The sequence below is a fragment of the Carica papaya genome, chromosome 2, assembly GCF_054855325.1.
Source record: "Carica papaya isolate Zhongbai chromosome 2, ASM5485532v1, whole genome shotgun sequence".
Taxonomy (NCBI): domain Eukaryota; kingdom Viridiplantae; phylum Streptophyta; class Magnoliopsida; order Brassicales; family Caricaceae; genus Carica; species Carica papaya.
The window spans coordinates 36,728,782-36,749,194 of NC_142310.1; the positions used below are offsets into that span (position 1 = coordinate 36,728,782).

At 39.2% G+C, this 20,413-nt stretch overlaps 1 protein-coding gene across 2 annotated transcripts; it reads left to right on the forward strand.

Annotated features, from left to right (window-relative positions):
• Window positions 1-14,256: 14,256 nt before the first annotated feature.
• LOC110825957 (lipid phosphate phosphatase 2-like) lies at window positions 14,257-18,068 on the forward strand. Of its 2 annotated transcripts, none has more exons than XM_022056509.2 (8): window positions 14,257-14,643; window positions 15,539-15,769; window positions 15,872-15,959; window positions 16,070-16,179; window positions 16,393-16,483; window positions 16,576-16,764; window positions 17,085-17,144; window positions 17,637-18,068. In XM_022056509.2, the coding sequence occupies exons 1-8, from the start codon at window positions 14,584-14,586 to the stop codon at window positions 17,792-17,794; spliced, it is 987 nt and encodes a 328-aa protein (XP_021912201.1). In that variant the 5' UTR covers window positions 14,257-14,583; the 3' UTR covers window positions 17,795-18,068. The 2 variants fall into 2 exon arrangements, with proteins under 2 accessions (XP_021912201.1, XP_021912203.1); XM_022056511.2 differs by having other exon boundaries at window positions 14,436-14,643; window positions 15,542-15,769.
• Window positions 18,069-20,413: the final 2,345 nt, after the last annotated feature.

The window sequence follows — 20,413 nt, forward strand, 5'->3', positions numbered from 1 at the left end:
ATTTATATTTTGATTTTTTGAATACAAGACTGAGGAATTTAGTGAAGAGAGTGCAAAATAGGAAACAGGAAGTAAGATATTTAGGGACGTTGGTTTCCTCTTTTCAGGAAACGTGCCCCCTCTCCCTTACTTTCCTATTTTATTTCTTACATTTGGGAGACCGAGATGTCGTCAACCTTTTTTTTTTTTTTTCTTCACTTTCTTCTCGCTCCAATGGCACCAAAATAATACTTATAAATTAAAAATTTAATAATAAAATTATGTTAATTAATTTATGTATGAGATACGTAAATTACAATTAAATTATATATCAAATAACAAATACATATATGTATAAATATATAGGTCCGTGCAAGTCTTATACTTGGAATTTTTAAGCTTGTAGTCCCAATCAATTTTATCTATTGAATTTAATTTATTACAAACTTCATCTTTAGCCTTATAAAAACAAGATTACAATCTTATATGCTCTTAATTTTCTTGTGATGCCAATAAGATGAAAGAAGAATAAGTTCCACCACAGTGTAATTCTTTTTCTTGTTCATGTTATTTCACTCGCTTTATTTGGAATATATATCGATGACGACCGAGTGGATGCATACGAATTTTATTAGATTTGAACTTGACTTACTCATATAATATGCGAATTCAAATAAAGTTCGTAACTCGAAATGGGTTCGAATTTTTTTTGAAAAACGAATTAGATTATATAAAGTTTGTAAATTATCGACCAACATCATACCCGATTATTGATAAAAGATATCTTATATATATTAATATATACATGTCATGTTAAAAATTAATAGTAGATTGTGTGTAAATCTCTTTTGGGATTGTTTGGAGACTTAAATAATACACATGCATATAAAAGGATGAGATACACATGTTGATGTAAATATAATTATGACCAGGAATATATGGTGAAAAGGTCATTTAAGTGATATGATTCAGAATTCAGAAAAGAAAATGAAATATTCCACTTTAGATTTTATACGATTATCAAAATCTCTTGGATTATATATAATTATTATGAAATATATATATATATATATTTTGTAGTCGTACGATAACTATATATATATAGGATTTGAACATGCGGGATGTTTTATAAATAGATAAATAAAATATGTAAAAAAAATAGTTACATATGGTTTTAACAAATTATTACAATTCAATAAAATTAAATAATTTAATGTATTAAAATAATTTTTAAGATACAAATTAAAGTTCTTAGGTAAATACGACAAAATATTTTAAAATATAAAATATGTAAATTTTAAATAAAATAAAATAATTTTTTTGTCTAAATTGAGAGAGTTTTATCGGTCAATTAAATGTTATATCGGGTTTTTAATCCGTTGTAATTATTTCAATTAAAAAAATTTAACTATTACAATAATATTCTTTTTATCTATAAACATAATAAATTCATCGAGAATTATCATAATTTAGTCACTACACCCGTACTAAAGACTAAATAATTTGTTATATGCTCCAATATTTGGCCCGATAAATAAGAGAAGATACATTGGGCTATAGAGGAATTAGCCCATATATCAAGTTGGGCTATTCACAGTCTGGCTCTAACCTTGTGTTTTTATAATACTTCATTTTTATATTGATTTCAATGTTGTTTCACATAATCATATTAATTAAAATACAATGTATACACCCGTAGTATGCCGATTAATAGTAAAATTATAGATAATAAAATTATCAATTAATAAAACCTCAATTGATCCGTTTTTGTATCAATCTAATTATTATATTTTAAAATACAAGAATCTCGAGTAATCATACTCAAACTTTTAGCAAATCGGATAATCTAAATTACGTATATATCGCATGACATATTAAGATTATATTCGTGCAGAATAATAGTGAAAATGTAAATTGACATTTCAACTATTAATTCACTATTCTTTAACTATAGTAAATTATGTTATTGCAGTAAATGACAATAAAATGTATTTTGGAGTTTTATGTATTTTTAAAAAAATACCCAAATAACATTAATTAGAAAACGAGTACATTAATATGCGAAAGGTAAATTTTGCCAAAATATGAAAATTTTAACATAAGTGGACAAGTCTAACTAATTCGTGTGTCACCCGATTACAATTTTTCCTAACCCATGTAATATCTACTTTTGTTAATCGTGTTAGCAAGACACAACAGGCATCTATGATAGATCCAAATTAGGAGTGATCCACCTCATTCGATGTCAAAGCTTTTTGTACTAGTTGAGAATCCACTTATACTGTCCCTAGTCTTTTAAACATTAGATACAATGTGGAGCAAGGTTTTTTCTCTAGTTAATTATGTATGAACATGCTTTTTTAAAAGTTTGATAGAAATTATTGTAGTGCGCCAATCTCATTCATCCTCTATTTATTGAGGTATAAATATTGTAATAACTGATAAGAAAATATATATATATAAAGGAACAAATAAATAAATAAAATAATAGAGAGAGAGAAGAGTGAAATGGACGGTATAGATTAGATTAGGAGAAAAGAAAGGGACGGCTGAGATGAGCCTCAAGGTAAGTATAAATAGGTTGAGAAAATAAAAAAAAAAAGAAAAAGAAAAGAAAAAGAGAGAAAGAGGAGAGGAGAGAGGTCGAGGGAGATACAGGGGAGAAGTGAAGGACACGACGAGGGAGAATGAAATCACAGGGAGAATTCGGAGGACTGGAGGAGTTGAGTGAGTTATGGCTGAGGGAAAGGAAATGGAGGCAAGAGGTAAGGGAATTTAGGGTTTCTGAGGAGCGGTGCAAATGAGGTGATTAAGACGAGTGTGGATTCAATAATCTTTATTGTGATGAGGTTTGATATAGGTAGAGTAGAAGTGGTCGGGTGAGAGTATAAGTTGAGTGGAAGTTGTGTAGGCTAGGGCAAGGTCATAGGATCCGAGTAGACGAGGCAGATTGAGTGTTCTGGAGCAAGGAAGAAGTTGTAATAAGGTCGGTGTGTGTGGGTGGCCATTACAGGCCGCGTGTGACTGTGTAAACGAGCGGCTTAGGTTGACGTCTGGTATATACGCATAGGGTAGACACTGGCCGGGGATTATAAGTATTGAGTGGTTGAATGTAGGTGGTTTGGTGTGTGTGTGTGTGTGTGTGTGGCTCCCGAAGAGTCATGACGCGGTCCGTGTGCATGTGTGGCCATTACAGGCCTAGTGTGACAATGTAAGTGAACATTGCAGTGTGGCATCTGGTGTGTGCGTGTGTGGCAGAGACTGGCCAAGCATGGTAGGGACTGAGTAAGTGAGTTTATGTGATATGGTGTGTGTGTGAGTATGCGTGGCCCCTATGGTTGTGTTAGTAGGTTGGGTGTTGAATAGGTAGAGGGCCTTCACTGGCCGAGAGTTATGTAGGAGGAAGTCGTGTTGTATGGTACCTCGTGTGTAGGGGTGGCATGTACATGCCGTTGGTGGTTGTTGAGATAAAGGTGGACTAGGTGTGTGTGATCTTTTTAGGCTGGGCAATTGCTGATGTTGGTGTGGGCGGAGGTGTGTAGGTGGGGTGGAGGTATGTAGGTGGGGTTTTTACAGGTCGTTGTCCCAGGGTGATTAAGGAATAACTGACTGAGTTATTTGTGTGGGTGGCCTCTTCAGACCAAAAGAGTGGAAGGGGTAGATGTCTGGTCGGTAAGAACTAATTGGTTCCGATACTGAGGTTAAGTAGTGGACATAGGTGAACTGTGAGTGTGTCGTCTTCAAGACTGTAGCTACGAGTGTGGGGTGTGGGAGTATTTCGGTTGTTAGTAGGAGTAAGCAGTAGGTACAATTGAGTAGTTATAGTAACAAATTTCGAGGGAAGTGGCCATCTTAGGGTAGAGATGAGAGAATTGATAGGTGGGAGTGAGGGTCTAAGTGAGAGGTGTTGGGGTGAGAAATTTCTTGATTTTCATACTATAGTCTTAAGTTTTATATTTTTTTACTAGGCTTATTAATGTTCATTACTATTGTTTTCAGATGTGTTAGATTCAAAGTCAAAATCGGAAGGCATAGCGATGGAGCCCCACATTTAAGGAAGAGACACACGCTAGTATAGGATGCTTGTTTGATACACATGAGTGCACACACTGTATCAACCTTGAGATTATAATTATTGTAACATCGAACTGTATGAATTGACCATGTACTCTCTATAAATTTAATTGAAAGGAAGTGATTGGTACTTTTAAAGAATGAAATGATACATATTTGTAGCATGATGGAGAATGTTCTCGAATTGAAATGATAAGTTGTAACGACCCCGGAAATATTAAAAAGAAATGAGTATTTAAATATATCGAATGCGGAAGCGAGATCAAAATTTTAGTTAACATCCCTTACACGAAAAACCAAAAACGTACTTAAAATATAAAAGATTAAACTAACTAAGAGAGGAACTCGAAAATAAGACTATGAGTATGACTACAGAGTCTCTAGGTATCCCCTTCGTCGTCCTCCTGCGGAACGGGCTCGGGAACCATGTCTTCCTGATCTGAAATGGTTAAATAAGGAGTGAGCTACACTAGCCCAGCAAGAACATCACGATATCTCACCGTCACGGAGGTAAAGGTGGGTAGAAAAACACAAAAAGACCAATGGAGCACAATTTACAATAAACTCGTTTATTAACATGAAAACCTTTACCATCCACTTACCTTGGTGGAATTTATGAAAACAATATGAGAAAAACAATAACATCATCATAATCATTGAATAATCTAAGCTGTAAAACATAACACTTATCACGCCTCTTGTAATTCAATCATTGTACAACATCTCCCTTTTTCTCATTTACCAGCCTACTAGTATCCGTGGGGGTCCATAGGGGTTCCGCTACCCGTTAACCTTTAACATTCATAATCAGTTTCCAGGGCCGTCCCCATACCCCGTCCGGTATGGGCGCCAAAACCATGAACCTCAATACCCCGTCCGGTATGAGGGTGAAACGGGCCGTCCCCATACCCCGTCCGGTATGGGCGCCAAAACCATAAACCTCAATACCCCGTCCGGTATGAGGGTGAAACGGGCCGTCCCCATACCCCGTCCGGTATGGGCGCCAAAACCATAAGATCTCCATACCCCGTCCGGCATGTGAGACCACAATCCCGGTAGGGTTCCCTACGGACCCGGTCCGTCCACCATCTCCCAGGATATCTAGTCAGGCTGACCCCCATAATACAATTATCAGTCTATACAATCTTTCATTTTCCTTTTCCTCAATCAACATCATCAATTCACTTTTAAACAAGCAAATCGTAATTCATACCAACAGACAACATACAATATCAGTTTTTTCAGTCATTCAACCCATAATTAATAAAAACGTAGTGTATGCACACAAATCTGTAAAATGAACACATCAAACCCCATAATGCATTTAAAGCTGTAAAACAGTGTAAAACAGACCAAATAACAGTAAATCATCAATCACACTAGACTCGGGCTCCATTAGCAACCTTAAGCAATTTCACACATGCGTTAATTCAAGAAATACCATTTTATCATTTTGAACTTTAATACCGTGATAGGAAATAGGGTGAGGGGTCCTTACTTGTTTTCGAGATCCGAATACGATTCACAGTGCGCCTGCAGGCTGTCCCTAATTTTCCCTGAATTTTTCTCGGGGAACTGAAACACACTAACAGTACCTGCACGTGTTCCAAAAAAATTCCAAATTAGGCCCAGGGCCTCTTTCGGCCCAAATCGCAACTCCGGCACGGCGGCTCCGCCGTGCTCCGGCGACGGCGCCGCCGCTGGCGGCGGCGAGTCGCCTCGGGTTGGCTGTTTTCGGCCGTTTTCGGCCGAATTCGGCCACACTCGCATTGGTCCTTGTCAGAAAAGAACCTTAGGGCCCTCGGGGGGCCAAAAAATCACGGAAAAACGGAGCTTACCGGCGGCGGCGCTCTCGGGTGCAGCGGCTCTCCGGCGAGGTTCGTGTTTTGGTGATTCGGCTCCGGTCAACCTGTAGAGAAAAGAATGGTGATCACGGTGATATAAAAATTGCATCGAACGGAGGCCGGGAAGGGCCTCGTCGGAGGCAAAAACCGAGAGGGGGCGCGGCGGCGCCGCTGGGCTTCGGCCGCGTATTCCGGCCGTTTGGCCGGGATTTCGGTTTCGATTTGGCCATAGGAGGAATCAGTGGGGAAAAACGAGTCGGGGGTATGAAATTTACCTCGATCGGCGGTCGGAAATTTCCCCGGTGCGGCGGCGAGCGGCGGCGGGTGGCGGCGGTCGGCCTCTGGTTCGTCTTCTCCGGCGAGCGGCTGGCGGCTAGGGTTTGTGGTCTGGTGTGGGGGTTCTATTTATAACCCCTTGCCTTTTGATCACAGCCGTTCATTTTGTTTTAATCTGGGCCGTTCGTTTTTGATTGAATCTGGGCCGTCCGTGCGATTGAATCTGGGCCGTCCGATCGCGTGATTGATCTGGGCCGTCGGATCGCACCCACGCGGATCGCCAACGTGGCTCCTTTCGGAGTGACGCGATCTTGCCACGTGTCAGGCCCTGGTTGGCCGGGACTGCTGACGTGGCTGCTGACGCGGCTGCTGACGTGGCCCCCCCCTTTTTTTTTTTTTTTTTTTTTTTTTTTTTTTTTTTTTTTTTTTTTTTTTTTTTTTTTCCTCCTCCTTTCCGGGTGCTACAACTCTCCCCCCCATAAAGAAATTTGGTCCCCAAATTTGCCTCATTACTCTTGATCAAACAGATGAGGATATTGGGCCCTAAATTCTGATTCCAGCTCCCAAGTCGCCTCCCTAGGTGTGTGGTTCTGCCACAAGACTTTTACAAATGATATTTCCCGGTTACGGAGTATTCTGCTTTCTCGGTCTGTGATACTGACCGGTACTTCTTCATAAGACAAGTCCTCTCGGAGTGAAAGCGGTTCATGAGCCACGACATGAGAAGGGTCCGGATTGTACTTGCGCAGCATGGATACATGAAACACATTGTGAACCCGGGAGAGCTCAGGGGGCAGTGCAAGTCTGTAGGCAGTGGTACCAATCTTGTCTAAGATTTCAAAGGGTCCAATGTATCTGGGGTTTAATTTTCCCCTTCTGCCGAACCTACTAATTCCCTTGAAGGGGGTGACTTTAAGAAACACACGGTCACCTTTCTCAAAGGCCAGGTCTCTCCTCCGGGTATCAGCATAGCTCTTTTGCCTACTCTGAGCTGTCTGGATGTTCTTCTTGATCTTAACTATCTTGGACGTGGTTTCTTCCACCAAATCCGGGCCAAACAATCTTCTATCGCCCACTTCCTCCCAACAAATCGGTGACCTGCACGGACGCCCGTATAGCGCCTCGTATGGGGCCATGCCGATGCTTGCTTGGTAACTGTTGTTGTAGGCAAACTCTATCAGGGGTAGGTGGTCGTCCCAATGGCCTCCGGAGTCAAGGACACAAGCTCGGAGCATATCCTCCAGTGTACGGATTGTCCTCTCTGATTGTCCATCGGTTTGGGGGTGGAAGGCAGTACTAAGGGACAGCTTTGTTCCCATAGCTTGCTGGAAACTATTCCAGAACCGAGAAGTGAATCTGGGATCCCTGTCGGACACCACTGTTACTGGGACCCCATGCAGTCTGACTATTTTCCGGACATACATTCTTGCCAACTTGTCCAACGAATCAGTCATTCTGATGGCCAGGAAGTGGGAAGACTTAGTGAGTCGATCAACAATTACCCATATGGCATCGTGTCCCGATCGTGCCTTGGGTAGTCCCGATACGAAGTCCATAGTGATGTGTTCCCACTTCCATTCTGGAATCGGCAAAGGCTGAAGCAACCCCCCTGGGCGTTGATGTTCTGCCTTGACCTGCTGACATACCAAGCACTTAGATACAAAGTCGGCTATATCTCTCTTCATCCCATTCCACCAGAATCGGGGTCGCATAGTTTGGTACATTTTTGTACTTCCTGGATGCATGGCGAACCTTGAACTATGGGACTCTGTCATGATGTCTCTTTTTAATTCATTGTCGTCTGGGACACACATTCTGTCCTTGAAACGAATCAATCCGTCGGCAGAGATCTGAAATTCTGAGTTTACTCCTTGTTCTGCATCCTTCTTGCGGTTTACTAGGGCGGGGTCGACTGACTGGGCTTCCTTTATTCTTTGGATTAACTCGGGTTGGACTGCTAGGTGGCTCAAACATGTGGCCCTCTTCAGATCTTGCAGTCGAACCTGCTGCGTAGCCCCAATGGACCTGCATTCCGAAACCATCAGATGGGCTAGGGTGCCTGCACTCTTCCTACTGAGGGCATCGGCTACTACGTTGCCCTTACCTGGATGGTATAGGATGTCACAATCATAGTCCTTGAGGAGTTCCATCCACCTTCTCTGACGCATGTTGAGATCCTTCTGAGTGAAGATGTGCTTCAAACTCTTATGATCGGTGTAGATCTGAAAGGTCTCTCCATACAAATAATGGCGCCAGATTTTCAAGGCGTGTATGATTGCGGCAAGCTCCAAGTCATGGGTAGGATAGTTCTTCTCATGATTCTTTAGCTGTCTAGACCCATATGCTATAACCTTTCCATGCTGCATCAGGACACAACCCAGGCCCAGATAGGAGGCATCACTATAAACTGTATACCCTCCTGATCCACTCGGTAGAGCCAGCACGGGTGCAGTAGTCAGTCGCTTCTTCAATTCTGAAAAACTCCTTTCGCAGTTCTCATTCCAATCAAACTTTGCATTCTTCTTTGTGAGTCGGGTTAGAGGGGCCGCTAGACTGGAGAACCCTTCGACAAACCGGCGGTAATAACCCACCATCCCTAGGAAACTGCGATTTTCCTTAACTGTTGTCAGCCTTTCCCAACCAAGTACCGCTTCAACCTTTTCGGGGTTCACCGACACCCCTTCCTTCGATATAACATGTCCTAGGAAGGCGGTTTGCTCGAGCCAAAATCCACACTTGCTCAACTTTGCATACAACTTCTTTTCCCTGAGTACCTGGAGGACTTGGGCAAGATGATGAGCATGTTCTTCTCTACTTTTTGAGTAGACTAAGATATCATCGATGAACACGATGACAAATTTATCCAAAAACTCTCTGAAGATTCTGTTCATTAGATCCAAAAAGATGGCCGGGGCGTTGGTTAGCCCAAACGGCATAACCAGGAACTCATAGTGTCCGTACCTGGTTCGGAATGCCGTCTTGGGGATGTCTTCTGCTCTCACTTTTACCTGATGGTAACCTGATCGTAGATCTATTTTAGAAAAGACCTGTGCACCCTGCAACTGATCGAAAAGGTCATCAATCCGGGGAAGAGGGTACTTGTTTTTTTTAATTGTTACCTTGTTTATCCTTCTATAATCAATACACAGTCTCAACGTTCCATCCCCTTTTTTTTTGCAAAAGTAACCCCGGCACCCCATGGGGAAATGCTGTGTCTAATGAAGCCACTGTTTTGTAGCTCAGTGATTTGTTTCCTTAGCTCTTCCATCTCGATGCGGCTCATTTGGTAAGGAGCTACCGAGATGGGCTGGGTTCCTGGCTGTAAGTCTATGGTGAACTCGACCTCTCTGTCCCCTGGTAGACCGGGCAGTTCATCCGGAAATACGTCTAGAAAGTCTCGGACTACTGGAATCTCTTGGATACAAACTTCTTTCTTGGGTTTACCTAGTTAGGGAAAATACAATATTAAGGCACTGGGAATTAAGAAGAAAAGAATTTGTCATTAGGGAAAATCAGTACCGAATAATTTTATTAACTTGTAAATGGCTCCTCGTTGGGAGGATTAAATACAATCTTTTTGTTAAAGCAATCTATAGTGGCGTGATACACCGCTAGCCAATCCATTCCTAGGATTACATCAAAATCCCATGTGTCTAACCCTATCAGGTCTACCCTCAATTTCCTATCTGCTATCTCCACGACACATGCCCTGTAGACAACCTCTCCTAGCAATGTCTCCCCTACTAGCATGTAGGAGGCAATGGCAGCCCTCTGCTCAGGAACTACTCCCAAGGTCTCGAAAGCTCTTTCAGTCTCTGCCAGCTAGTATTGGGCCTCTTCAAAAGAGGATCCCCCTGCAAAAGTAGAAGGGTTCAGTCTTCTGTACCTCTCTATGAAGCCGGGGTCGATCAAGGAAGTAGCGGGGTCCCGAGGTAGAGGAACTTGGGCCGGCTGAGGGTTAACTGGGGGACCCTGTGGTGGCACCTGCTGATGTGGTGGGGGTACTGGAATGTGCTGTGGCGACGCCTGCTGGTACCGTGGCTGTGGTACAGGGTCGTACCGCGGCTGTGGCGCCGGGTGGTACTGTGGAGGAACAGGCTCCTGCCGGGGTGGCTCGAGATCAGCCTACTGCAGCGGGGGCTCAACCTGCGCTAGCGGAGGAGGTCCGGGTAACTCCCTTCTCTCCTCTTGCCTTTGCTGGGCAGTTACGAGAGCCTCCACCATCTCAAATAGTCTGTCTAAATCCTCCCGAAGCGAATTATCTTGGGCCGCTTGGTTTAGTGGGGGCCTTCCTCTCCTCATTCCCGTGTACTCGTCTTCACAAGTAATGATTGAGTAACGATATATCGATGAGTATTACTCTAAGGCACTATTGTGTAAGGGATGGGTCCGAGGAAATGCGGCTCTGATACCAACTGTAACGACCCCGGAAATATTAAAAAGAAATGAGTATTTAAATATATCGAATGCGGAAGCGAGATCAAAATTTTAGTTAACATCCCTTACACGAAAAACCAAAAACGTACTTAAAATATAAAAGATTAAACTAACTAAGAGAGGAACTCGAAAATAAGACTATGAGTATGACTACAGAGTCTCTAGGTATCCCCTTCGTCGTCCTCCTGCGGAACGGGCTCGGGAACCATGTCTTCCTGATCTGAAATGGTTAAATAAGGAGTGAGCTACACTAGCCCAGCAAGAACATCACGATATCTCACCGTCACGGAGGTAAAGGTGGGTAGAAAAACACAAAAAGACCAATGGAGCACAATTTACAATAAACTCGTTTATTAACATGAAAACCTTTACCATCCACTTACCTTGGTGGAATTTATGAAAACAATATGAGAAAAACAATAACATCATCATAATCATTGAATAATCTAAGCTGTAAAACATAACACTTATCACGCCTCTTGTAATTCAATCATTGTACAACATCTCCCTTTTTCTCATTTACCAGCCTACTAGTATCCGTGGGGGTCCATAGGGGTTCCGCTACCCGTTAACCTTTAACATTCATAATCAGTTTCCAGGGCCGTCCCCATACCCCGTCCGGTATGGGCGCCAAAACCATGAACCTCAATACCCCGTCCGGTATGAGGGTGAAACGGGCCGTCCCCATACCCCGTCCGGTATGGGCGCCAAAACCATAAACCTCAATACCCCGTCCGGTATGAGGGTGAAACGGGCCGTCCCCATACCCCGTCCGGTATGGGCGCCAAAACCATAAGATCTCCATACCCCGTCCGGCATGTGAGACCACAATCCCGGTAGGGTTCCCTACGGACCCGGTCCGTCCACCATCTCCCAGGATATCTAGTCAGGCTGACCCCCATAATACAATTATCAGTCTATACAATCTTTCATTTTCCTTTTCCTCAATCAACATCATCAATTCACTTTTAAACAAGCAAATCGTAATTCATACCAACAGACAACATACAATATCAGTTTTTTCAGTCATTCAACCCATAATTAATAAAAACGTAGTGTATGCACACAAATCTGTAAAATGAACACATCAAACCCCATAATGCATTTAAAGCTGTAAAACAGTGTAAAACAGACCAAATAACAGTAAATCATCAATCACACTAGACTCGGGCTCCATTAGCAACCTTAAGCAATTTCACACATGCGTTAATTCAAGAAATACCATTTTATCATTTTGAACTTTAATACCGTGATAGGAAATAGGGTGAGGGGTCCTTACTTGTTTTCGAGATCCGAATACGATTCACAGTGCGCCTGCAGGCTGTCCCTAATTTTCCCTGAATTTTTCTCGGGGAACTGAAACACACTAACAGTACCTGCACGTGTTCCAAAAAAATTCCAAATTAGGCCCAGGGCCTCTTTCGGCCCAAATCGCAACTCCGGCACGGCGGCTCCGCCGTGCTCCGGCGACGGCGCCGCCGCTGGCGGCGGCGAGTCGCCTCGGGTTGGCTGTTTTCGGCCGTTTTCGGCCGAATTCGGCCACACTCGCATTGGTCCTTGTCAGAAAAGAACCTTAGGGCCCTCGGGGGGCCAAAAAATCACGGAAAAACGGAGCTTACCGGCGGCGGCGCTCTCGGGTGCAGCGGCTCTCCGGCGAGGTTCGTGTTTTGGTGATTCGGCTCCGGTCAACCTGTAGAGAAAAGAATGGTGATCACGGTGATATAAAAATTGCATCGAACGGAGGCCGGGAAGGGCCTCGTCGGAGGCAAAAACCGAGAGGGGGCGCGGCGGCGCCGCTGGGCTTCGGCCGCGTATTCCGGCCGTTTGGCCGGGATTTCGGTTTCGATTTGGCCATAGGAGGAATCAGTGGGGAAAAACGAGTCGGGGGTATGAAATTTACCTCGATCGGCGGTCGGAAATTTCCCCGGTGCGGCGGCGAGCGGCGGCGGGTGGCGGCGGTCGGCCTCTGGTTCGTCTTCTCCGGCGAGCGGCTGGCGGCTAGGGTTTGTGGTCTGGTGTGGGGGTTCTATTTATAACCCCTTGCCTTTTGATCACAGCCGTTCATTTTGTTTTAATCTGGGCCGTTCGTTTTTGATTGAATCTGGGCCGTCCGTGCGATTGAATCTGGGCCGTCCGATCGCGTGATTGATCTGGGCCGTCGGATCGCACCCACGCGGATCGCCAACGTGGCTCCTTTCGGAGTGACGCGATCTTGCCACGTGTCAGGCCCTGGTTGGCCGGGACTGCTGACGTGGCTGCTGACGCGGCTGCTGACGTGGCCCCCCCCTTTTTTTTTTTTTTTTTTTTTTTTTTTTTTTTTTTTTTTTTTTTTTTTTTTTTTTCCTCCTCCTTTCCGGGTGCTACATAAGTGGTGGTAATGTTCCATCTTCAGGACGGTGCGTTACAAATATTCTTTCCCAAATAGTTTATACTAAATAATACATTTTGACGTATTAATTTATTAACAACTATCAATTACACATTACAAAATAAAAATTACAAATAAAAATTGGTATTATAGATCAATATATAACAAATAGTTATAATACTTTCACTCAAATTTTAAATATTATATTGTTTTTACCTAAAATTTATAATAAAATCATTATATATTATGGATGGTGCTAATTTACATATGATAATAATGGGTCAAAGGAAAATACCCCCTTTAGTTTTAATTATTGTTGAAATGTATGCTTATTATACATGTGTTTTCAAACTTTACATCATGATGGATTATCTTCCAATCAAAATTTATGTTTTTGCTCAATTTTTTCTCATATATATATATATATATCTATAGCTTTTTTTTTTCTCTTTTCTTTTTAGGAAAAAATAAATTAAGTACATTAAGTCACTTTTAATTATAAAATACTATTAATTTGAATCAAATATTCACATGGGTAAAGTAGATACATTGCATTTTGATCGTTCTATTTCTGAATTGAATTACATATAACTTATTAATTAGTGATTTTATAACAAAAATAATTACTTATTTTGCTAAAATAATATTGAAATAACTTTATATTTTAAAATTTATTATAAAAATAAAATATTAAGAAAAAAAATTGAAAATTAGTTTCCTGTTTTGGAGGAGATAATATAAATTCCGAAAATTAACGACAAGTAAAATCCATCTGGTTTGATTTTTCCTAACCAAAATAGGAATCCACTTGACCGCAAAAACTCCCCCAGTTTCCTTTATCTTTTCCCCCGCGGGTCCCACATGTCAATTCTCAATTCTCTCGAACCCGTAGGAGTCAACGCATCGGACGGCTGGAGTCGCCACCTTTGACCGTTACAACCGTTGATTGACTCAACCTCAAGCGGCCTTGGAAATTTCTCTATTTCAATTTAGAATTGCAGGTGTCGTTATGAACGTCATGGGGCCCCACTTAAAACGCGATTCAGAGCCGATTTTTCCCATTTTTTTAAATTCTGCAACTCTCTCTTCACCGTCAGATCACTCGACTCTCGCCTTGAAAACGAAATCCGACGGTCAAAACTTTCCGGAGAAAAGACAACACGTCTGGTGCTGGGTCCCGTCTTCTTTAACTGCATTTTCTTTCTCCCCGAGAAAAGAATTCAAAATTTAGAGAAAAATAAAATAAAACAATAATGTTACGGATATTTCTTTGAACCAGTATCTATACACACACACAGATATAAATGTATATACACACATATACGCACACACTATACAGATTCTTGTTTTTGCTTCATATTTTCCTTTTCTCTTTTCTTCTTTTTGTATTTTTCCTAATTTATCTGGACTTAATTCCTTGATTTTAGTCTTTTCTTTTTCTTCCGTTCCCTGGTTGGTGGAGACAAAGGAAAGATCTGATTTGCTTTATACTTTCTCTGGTTGCTTCTTGCTCCATTTTCCTTTCGTTTTTTTTTCCAAAGAGCAAGATAATACTGTGGTTCTAGAACACGAGAAGAGAAGAGTACTCCCTCATTTTTTACATCAATGGTGTGGAGAAGACTGGGATCCCTTTTTTCTTTTTTCAAGTCTCGCGATGGTTCTCAGGTTTGTCGCTTGCAGTTCTTTTACAGATTTATCGGGTTTAATTATTGTTGTTATAAAATCTGGAGTTTTTAATTAACAGATTATTGAGTTAACCATTTACTTATTTTTTTCCCTGGGTAAGATTTTTAGCAGATTATAAACAGTAGCCGTGTTGTTAATTAGCATCTGATGGTGAATTGGGTAAAATGTAATTAAAAATTCTAATTTATCAACGGGAATTTTAGATGATTAGAGCTTAAATTGGATTGTGATAATTATTTTTATTATCACGTTATTTACCACTAAAACCAGAATACTTTACGTGTACTTAGTGCTCCGCATGACGGAAACACTTGGATTGGAGTCCATTAATCATTCATTTAATTTTCTGTTGAGATGGTAGTTGGGGTCTAAATATATAAGGCCATAGGTGGTTTCCCATCAATCTGATGTTCATGTCTCTCACCAACTTATGAGAAAATGGAAAGGGTAATATATATATCTGTGTGTGTGTACATATATATATATATATATTTGTGAGCCGTAAGGGAAGCCATTTTGTTTCATTTTGAGTGATATACACATCCAAGTTTGGTATTTCAAGTTTGGTTAGTTCATATATGTTCTTTAGTATAAAGTCTGTTTTTAGAGGGAATAGTTTGTCCGGATCTTGCATGTGTTATTATGAGGCTTGGTATAAAGCTTATAATCTTGATTAACCAGGAAATCAAGGGGAAATTTCCTTTAAAGAAGAAGTAATTTATAACCCTGTGATGTTCATTAGTGCCTGTTAATTAGTAATCAAGAAGTAATCTTGATTTTGCCTGTCTGCATGCTCTTCCTTTTCCTTTTCAATTTGAAGTTAAAAGTTATTGGATTGCAAGTTCAACTGTCTGATATATTTCTGTGTCTGCAGCAGCAGCAGAGAAGAATGATGGAAGTAGAGCTCGGCGCGCACACTATCAAGAGTCATGGAGGAAGACTTGCTTGGGATCACAAGCATGATTGGCTCATACTGCTGCTGCTTATTGTGATTGAGATTATTCTATTTATCATTCATCCATTTCGCCGTTTTGTTGGAAAAGATATGATGACAGACCTCAGATATCCCTTGAAGGACAATACCGTTCCTGTTTGGGCCGTGCCAGTGAGTTTCTATTTTGTGTAAAACACAATAACCAGTTTTAATTATAATCATCTGATTTCGAAGTTTGGAAATTTATCGGAATTTTTCCCTTTTTCTGGTCAGATCTATGCAGTTTTGTTGCCTATTGCCATCTTCATTTGTGTCTATTTCCGTAGAAGAGATGTCTATGATCTGCACCATGCTGTGCTAGGTAAATAAGGTTTTGTGGTCAAATATTTTTCTTATACTCAATGTTTTTTTTGGTGTTATGCAAAGAAAACTAGATTTATGGAATGATTAAACTGTCCTTTTCACGAGCAGGCCTCTTATTCTCTGTGCTGATCACTGGAGTTATTACTGATTCATTAAAAAATGCAACCGGCAGACCAAGGCCAGACTTCTTCTGGCGTTGCTTCCCTGATGGAAAAGATGTATGCCCTCTTTTTTTTTTCACTGGTTCTCCTTTGTGCATTTTTCTTTACTCTGCAATACCAATATCATAAGTAATCCAAATTGGTTCCGAATTTTCATAATTTGTCATATTGTTAGAGTTTAAATCTCATAATTTATTTTCTTCTGAAATTTGGGTATTTCTCAAACTGCTCCTTGATGATTGTTAATGTTCTTTTTGGCCTTGCTTTCAGAAATATGATGAGTTTGGCGGTGTAATATGCCATGGTCTGGCTAGCGTTATAAAGGAGGGGCATAAAAGTTTCCCAAGTGGTCATTCTTCATGTAAGCTACATTCTCAAATGCTGCTTCTTGTAAACTGAATGGCCTATGTAAAATTTGTATCTAATATATATAAAATGGGATTGGTTTTGCAGGGTCCTTTGCAGGACTAGGTTTTCTTTCATTTTACTTGTCTGGAAAAATCCAAGCCTTTGATCGCAGAGGGCATGTAGCCAAACTCTGTATTGTTTTCCTACCTCTGCTTGCTGCTTCTCTCGTTGCCATTTCTCGAGTCGATGACTACTGGCACCATTGGCAAGATGTGTTTACTGGTGGTATTTTAGGTCTGTTCTTGTCAACCACTTAATCATGAAAAGAAAACACTTAAAACCTAGAAATTTTTTTGAAAATTAATATGTAAATTGAAACTTTGTTCAACTAGAAATACGATAAATTTTATTAAAAGAAGATAAAAAGTAATCTCGTATGAAATTTTGTTAATGTTTTCTACCAGTGCATCAATTTTTAGTTATAGTGAATGTATATTTGCAAATGAATTCTACAAATTTTCTAAATTTATTCCAAACATAACCTTAAGAACAGTTGCATACTTGCATTCAATATTTGTCATGTACTAATATATGAAATATCTATGCACTTGCAGGCCTAGTTGTTGCAGCTTTTTGCTACAGGCAATTCTTCCCGAACCCATATGAAGATGATGGTAACACGGCCACTTTTTCTCTTTTCTTTTCATCAAAAGTCTATTGAGATTTACTTCATAAAAACACTACATGTTTCACATATCCCGCATATAATCATCAGTAAAATCACCATGTGAAAGAGTTAGTCTTAATACCAAATGAAATAAAGGAGTCCTGACCTATCCCAAGTTGGGACCATAATTAGCAAATAAGGTGTTTGTTACAACTAGAGATGAGGACTGGTAGGTAGGATTGGAGTTTCAGGTCTATTAGTTTTAGGTTTTTCCATTCTGGGTCACTTAAGTCATTATTAGGTAATCTAATTCTCAAGTCGGTAAAATTCTGAATCACTATATGTTAGTCTTGATCATTTTTGACATGTGGTTGTATCCTATTGAACTTTAAGGATTTCTTTTTAGAATTTCAACTTATTTACTAAGAAGATGTAATGTCTATTTGCCTTTTGTACGATAAAATTATAACTGGAGATGTTTCATGTAATTCCGACTCAGGTTGGGGGCCTTATGCATACTTCAGAGCAGTGGAGGACTTGCGTGCTAATTCGACCTCTGGGCAGCAAATGAGTGCAGTGACAGCGCAGGCAATGGAGGCTCAGGTTATGACTCAACGTGCCAGAGAAAATGGAGATGCCCTCCAATATCAAGTCTAGATGCTCTATGGAATGATATTATTTTGTAGATAGATTGATAGATAAATTGTGAACGTAATTTGTGTTCCACTTTTTTTCAGGAGGGAGTTGTGTAGCTAATGACTGTTTCGTTGTTATATCTATAGGTTTATTGTTAGTATTACAGAAATTAATGTTTAAAGTTCAGCTTTACTTAATTTCTAAAAGATTTACTTAGAAATGTGGATACTAGTTATAATTTTGTATTTTGTTTAAAATAATGATTTGATATTTATACTATTTACTTTTAATTAAACTAGTTTGTATATTTTTAAATTTTTTTGATTTACTTTTATTTGTTAATATTATTAATTTAGTTGTCACGTATTGAATTTATTGACATATGATGTCTTCTAATTGGTTCGGCATTAAACATCAATGGCGACGAGATCAGCCCCATCACGTCTCATTGAGGCCTCAGGCAAGGACACCCCTTTTGTTCCCTTACCTCTTTATTATGTATGCTGTTCGGAAAAGTTGAAATGATTGGAAAAATCTATGGAATCCGAATTTACCAACAAAGTCCACACTTATTATTCGTTGATGATTCATTCTTCTTTTTTCGAGCCAATGCTGAGAAATGTACTATTGTCAAGCAAATCCTTACTCAATACGAGTTTGCATTAGGTCAGATCGTTAACTTCCGCAAATAGAGAACTTATTTTAGTGTCAATACCGCACTAAAACTTCAAGTTTTTCTGAATGATATTATGGGGGTGCATAATAGCGTAGATCACGATAAATACTTAGATCTGTCGCCGTTAGTTGGTTGGAGCAAACGAAGTATTTTTACATGCTTTCAAATGAGATTGTATAAAGTTAGATAATTAACTTTTGCAAATCGAGAACTTATTTTAACATTAATATTGCACTAGAATTTTAAGTTTTTCTGAATGATATTATGGGGGTGCATAACAGTGTAGATCATAGTAAATACTTAGAACTGACGTTTTTAGTTGGTCAGAGCAAACACAGTATTTTTATATTCTTTCGAACCATTTTAAGCAAACGCCTTTAAGGTTGAAGTAATGTGGTAGCTCACTGTATCGTACGTGCTTCATGTGATCATCCTGAATTTCATGTATGGGAAAGCCTCTCACCCACTATAGCTGTACTGATTATTTAAACATTAATGAAATGATTATTCTGAAAAAACATTAGATGCAAATTAATTTGAATTGTTTTATTTTTTTTTAAAAGCTCCACATCTTATATTCTTTTATCTTTTCATCTTCTCCTTATCGATTTTTTGTCAATCTACCCACCATTTCTTTCTCTCATAGGTTATGACACCCTCTAGATCATCATTAAGCCTTAGCCTTAAGCCCCGCCTTCTTTCCCTCATTCCCCCTTTGGTCGTTTTCCTCCTCAAGATGGCATCCTTCTCAACTGAATCCAACAAATCATTTTTTTCCTAATAAAATGATGTTGTTTCGAAGGAACTACTTGGGATTTGTCTTAATTTTGGATTAAAAAAACTTTGTGAGAAAAAGGAGGGAGGGCCTCTATGAATGAATCTCTCTCGGGATTGGGTTTAGAGAATGAGGGATAGATCTCTGTAGTGGAGCGTGTTAGGAGAGAAAAAGATTGTAGAAGCAATTAAGAGAAGAAGAAGAGATTGCAAGGAAAGAGATGCGCGAGGAGGAGATAGTAAAGGATCATGCCAATAAGTTTACAGTGAGAAACAAAGAATTGATAGGTTTTATTAACCACTATAAATTTGTTAAATCGTAAATTGGATGAGTCGTTAGTCTTGGTAGTTTTTAATTTTTGAATCAGATTAACCTGATTAACATTTAATTTATTAATATTATATCAGATGTTATGCGATATTTAACGTGACAATCAACTAACATTCAGATCAATTAAAAAGTTTCACATATTAATATATTTGTGATATATATTTTTGATTATATTATTTATATTATAGTTTTATTTATAAATAACTTATTGAACTTTTGACATTTTAATTTCACAAGTTCTCTAAAATATGTAACTTACCAAACAATTTTTTTTTTTAAATATTTTTAGTTTATTGGGGATTAAAAAAAAAAAATGCCTTGTTGCCACTTGGCATTTCCTTTCACATAAACCTTAAGACTAAAGAGCAAAAGAGAATAAGAGATGTAGTGAAAACAAGTAAAGAATATAATCAATATTTTAGAAAAAAAAAAAGGTTAATATTCAGAATATTCTAAAAGTATTTTAATATAAACATTAAATTTAGTTTAATTCCTCGTGTTTTGAGATTTTTTAATTTAAATTTTGATTATTTTTTAATTAAAAATTATTATTTCGTACCTCAAACATTAGTCAATAAAATTTTTTAAAAAATCAAAATTTATTTTAACTTATAAATATTAATTTACAAACATTACTTTAATTTAATTTTAGGTCAAATTATTTTTTTATTTAATTAAAAAATAAATATAAATTAAATCCTCTAAAAATATTATATATATATATTTTTTTATTTGTTAAAAAATATCATTTTCAAAATTCAAATTTTGACCTAATTTCGTTGGCTTCTCTGCCAACAAATCCAATATAACCAACCCTCCCTGTCTTGTCCCCATCGCCTTCCTTGACTTCGAAGTGTTT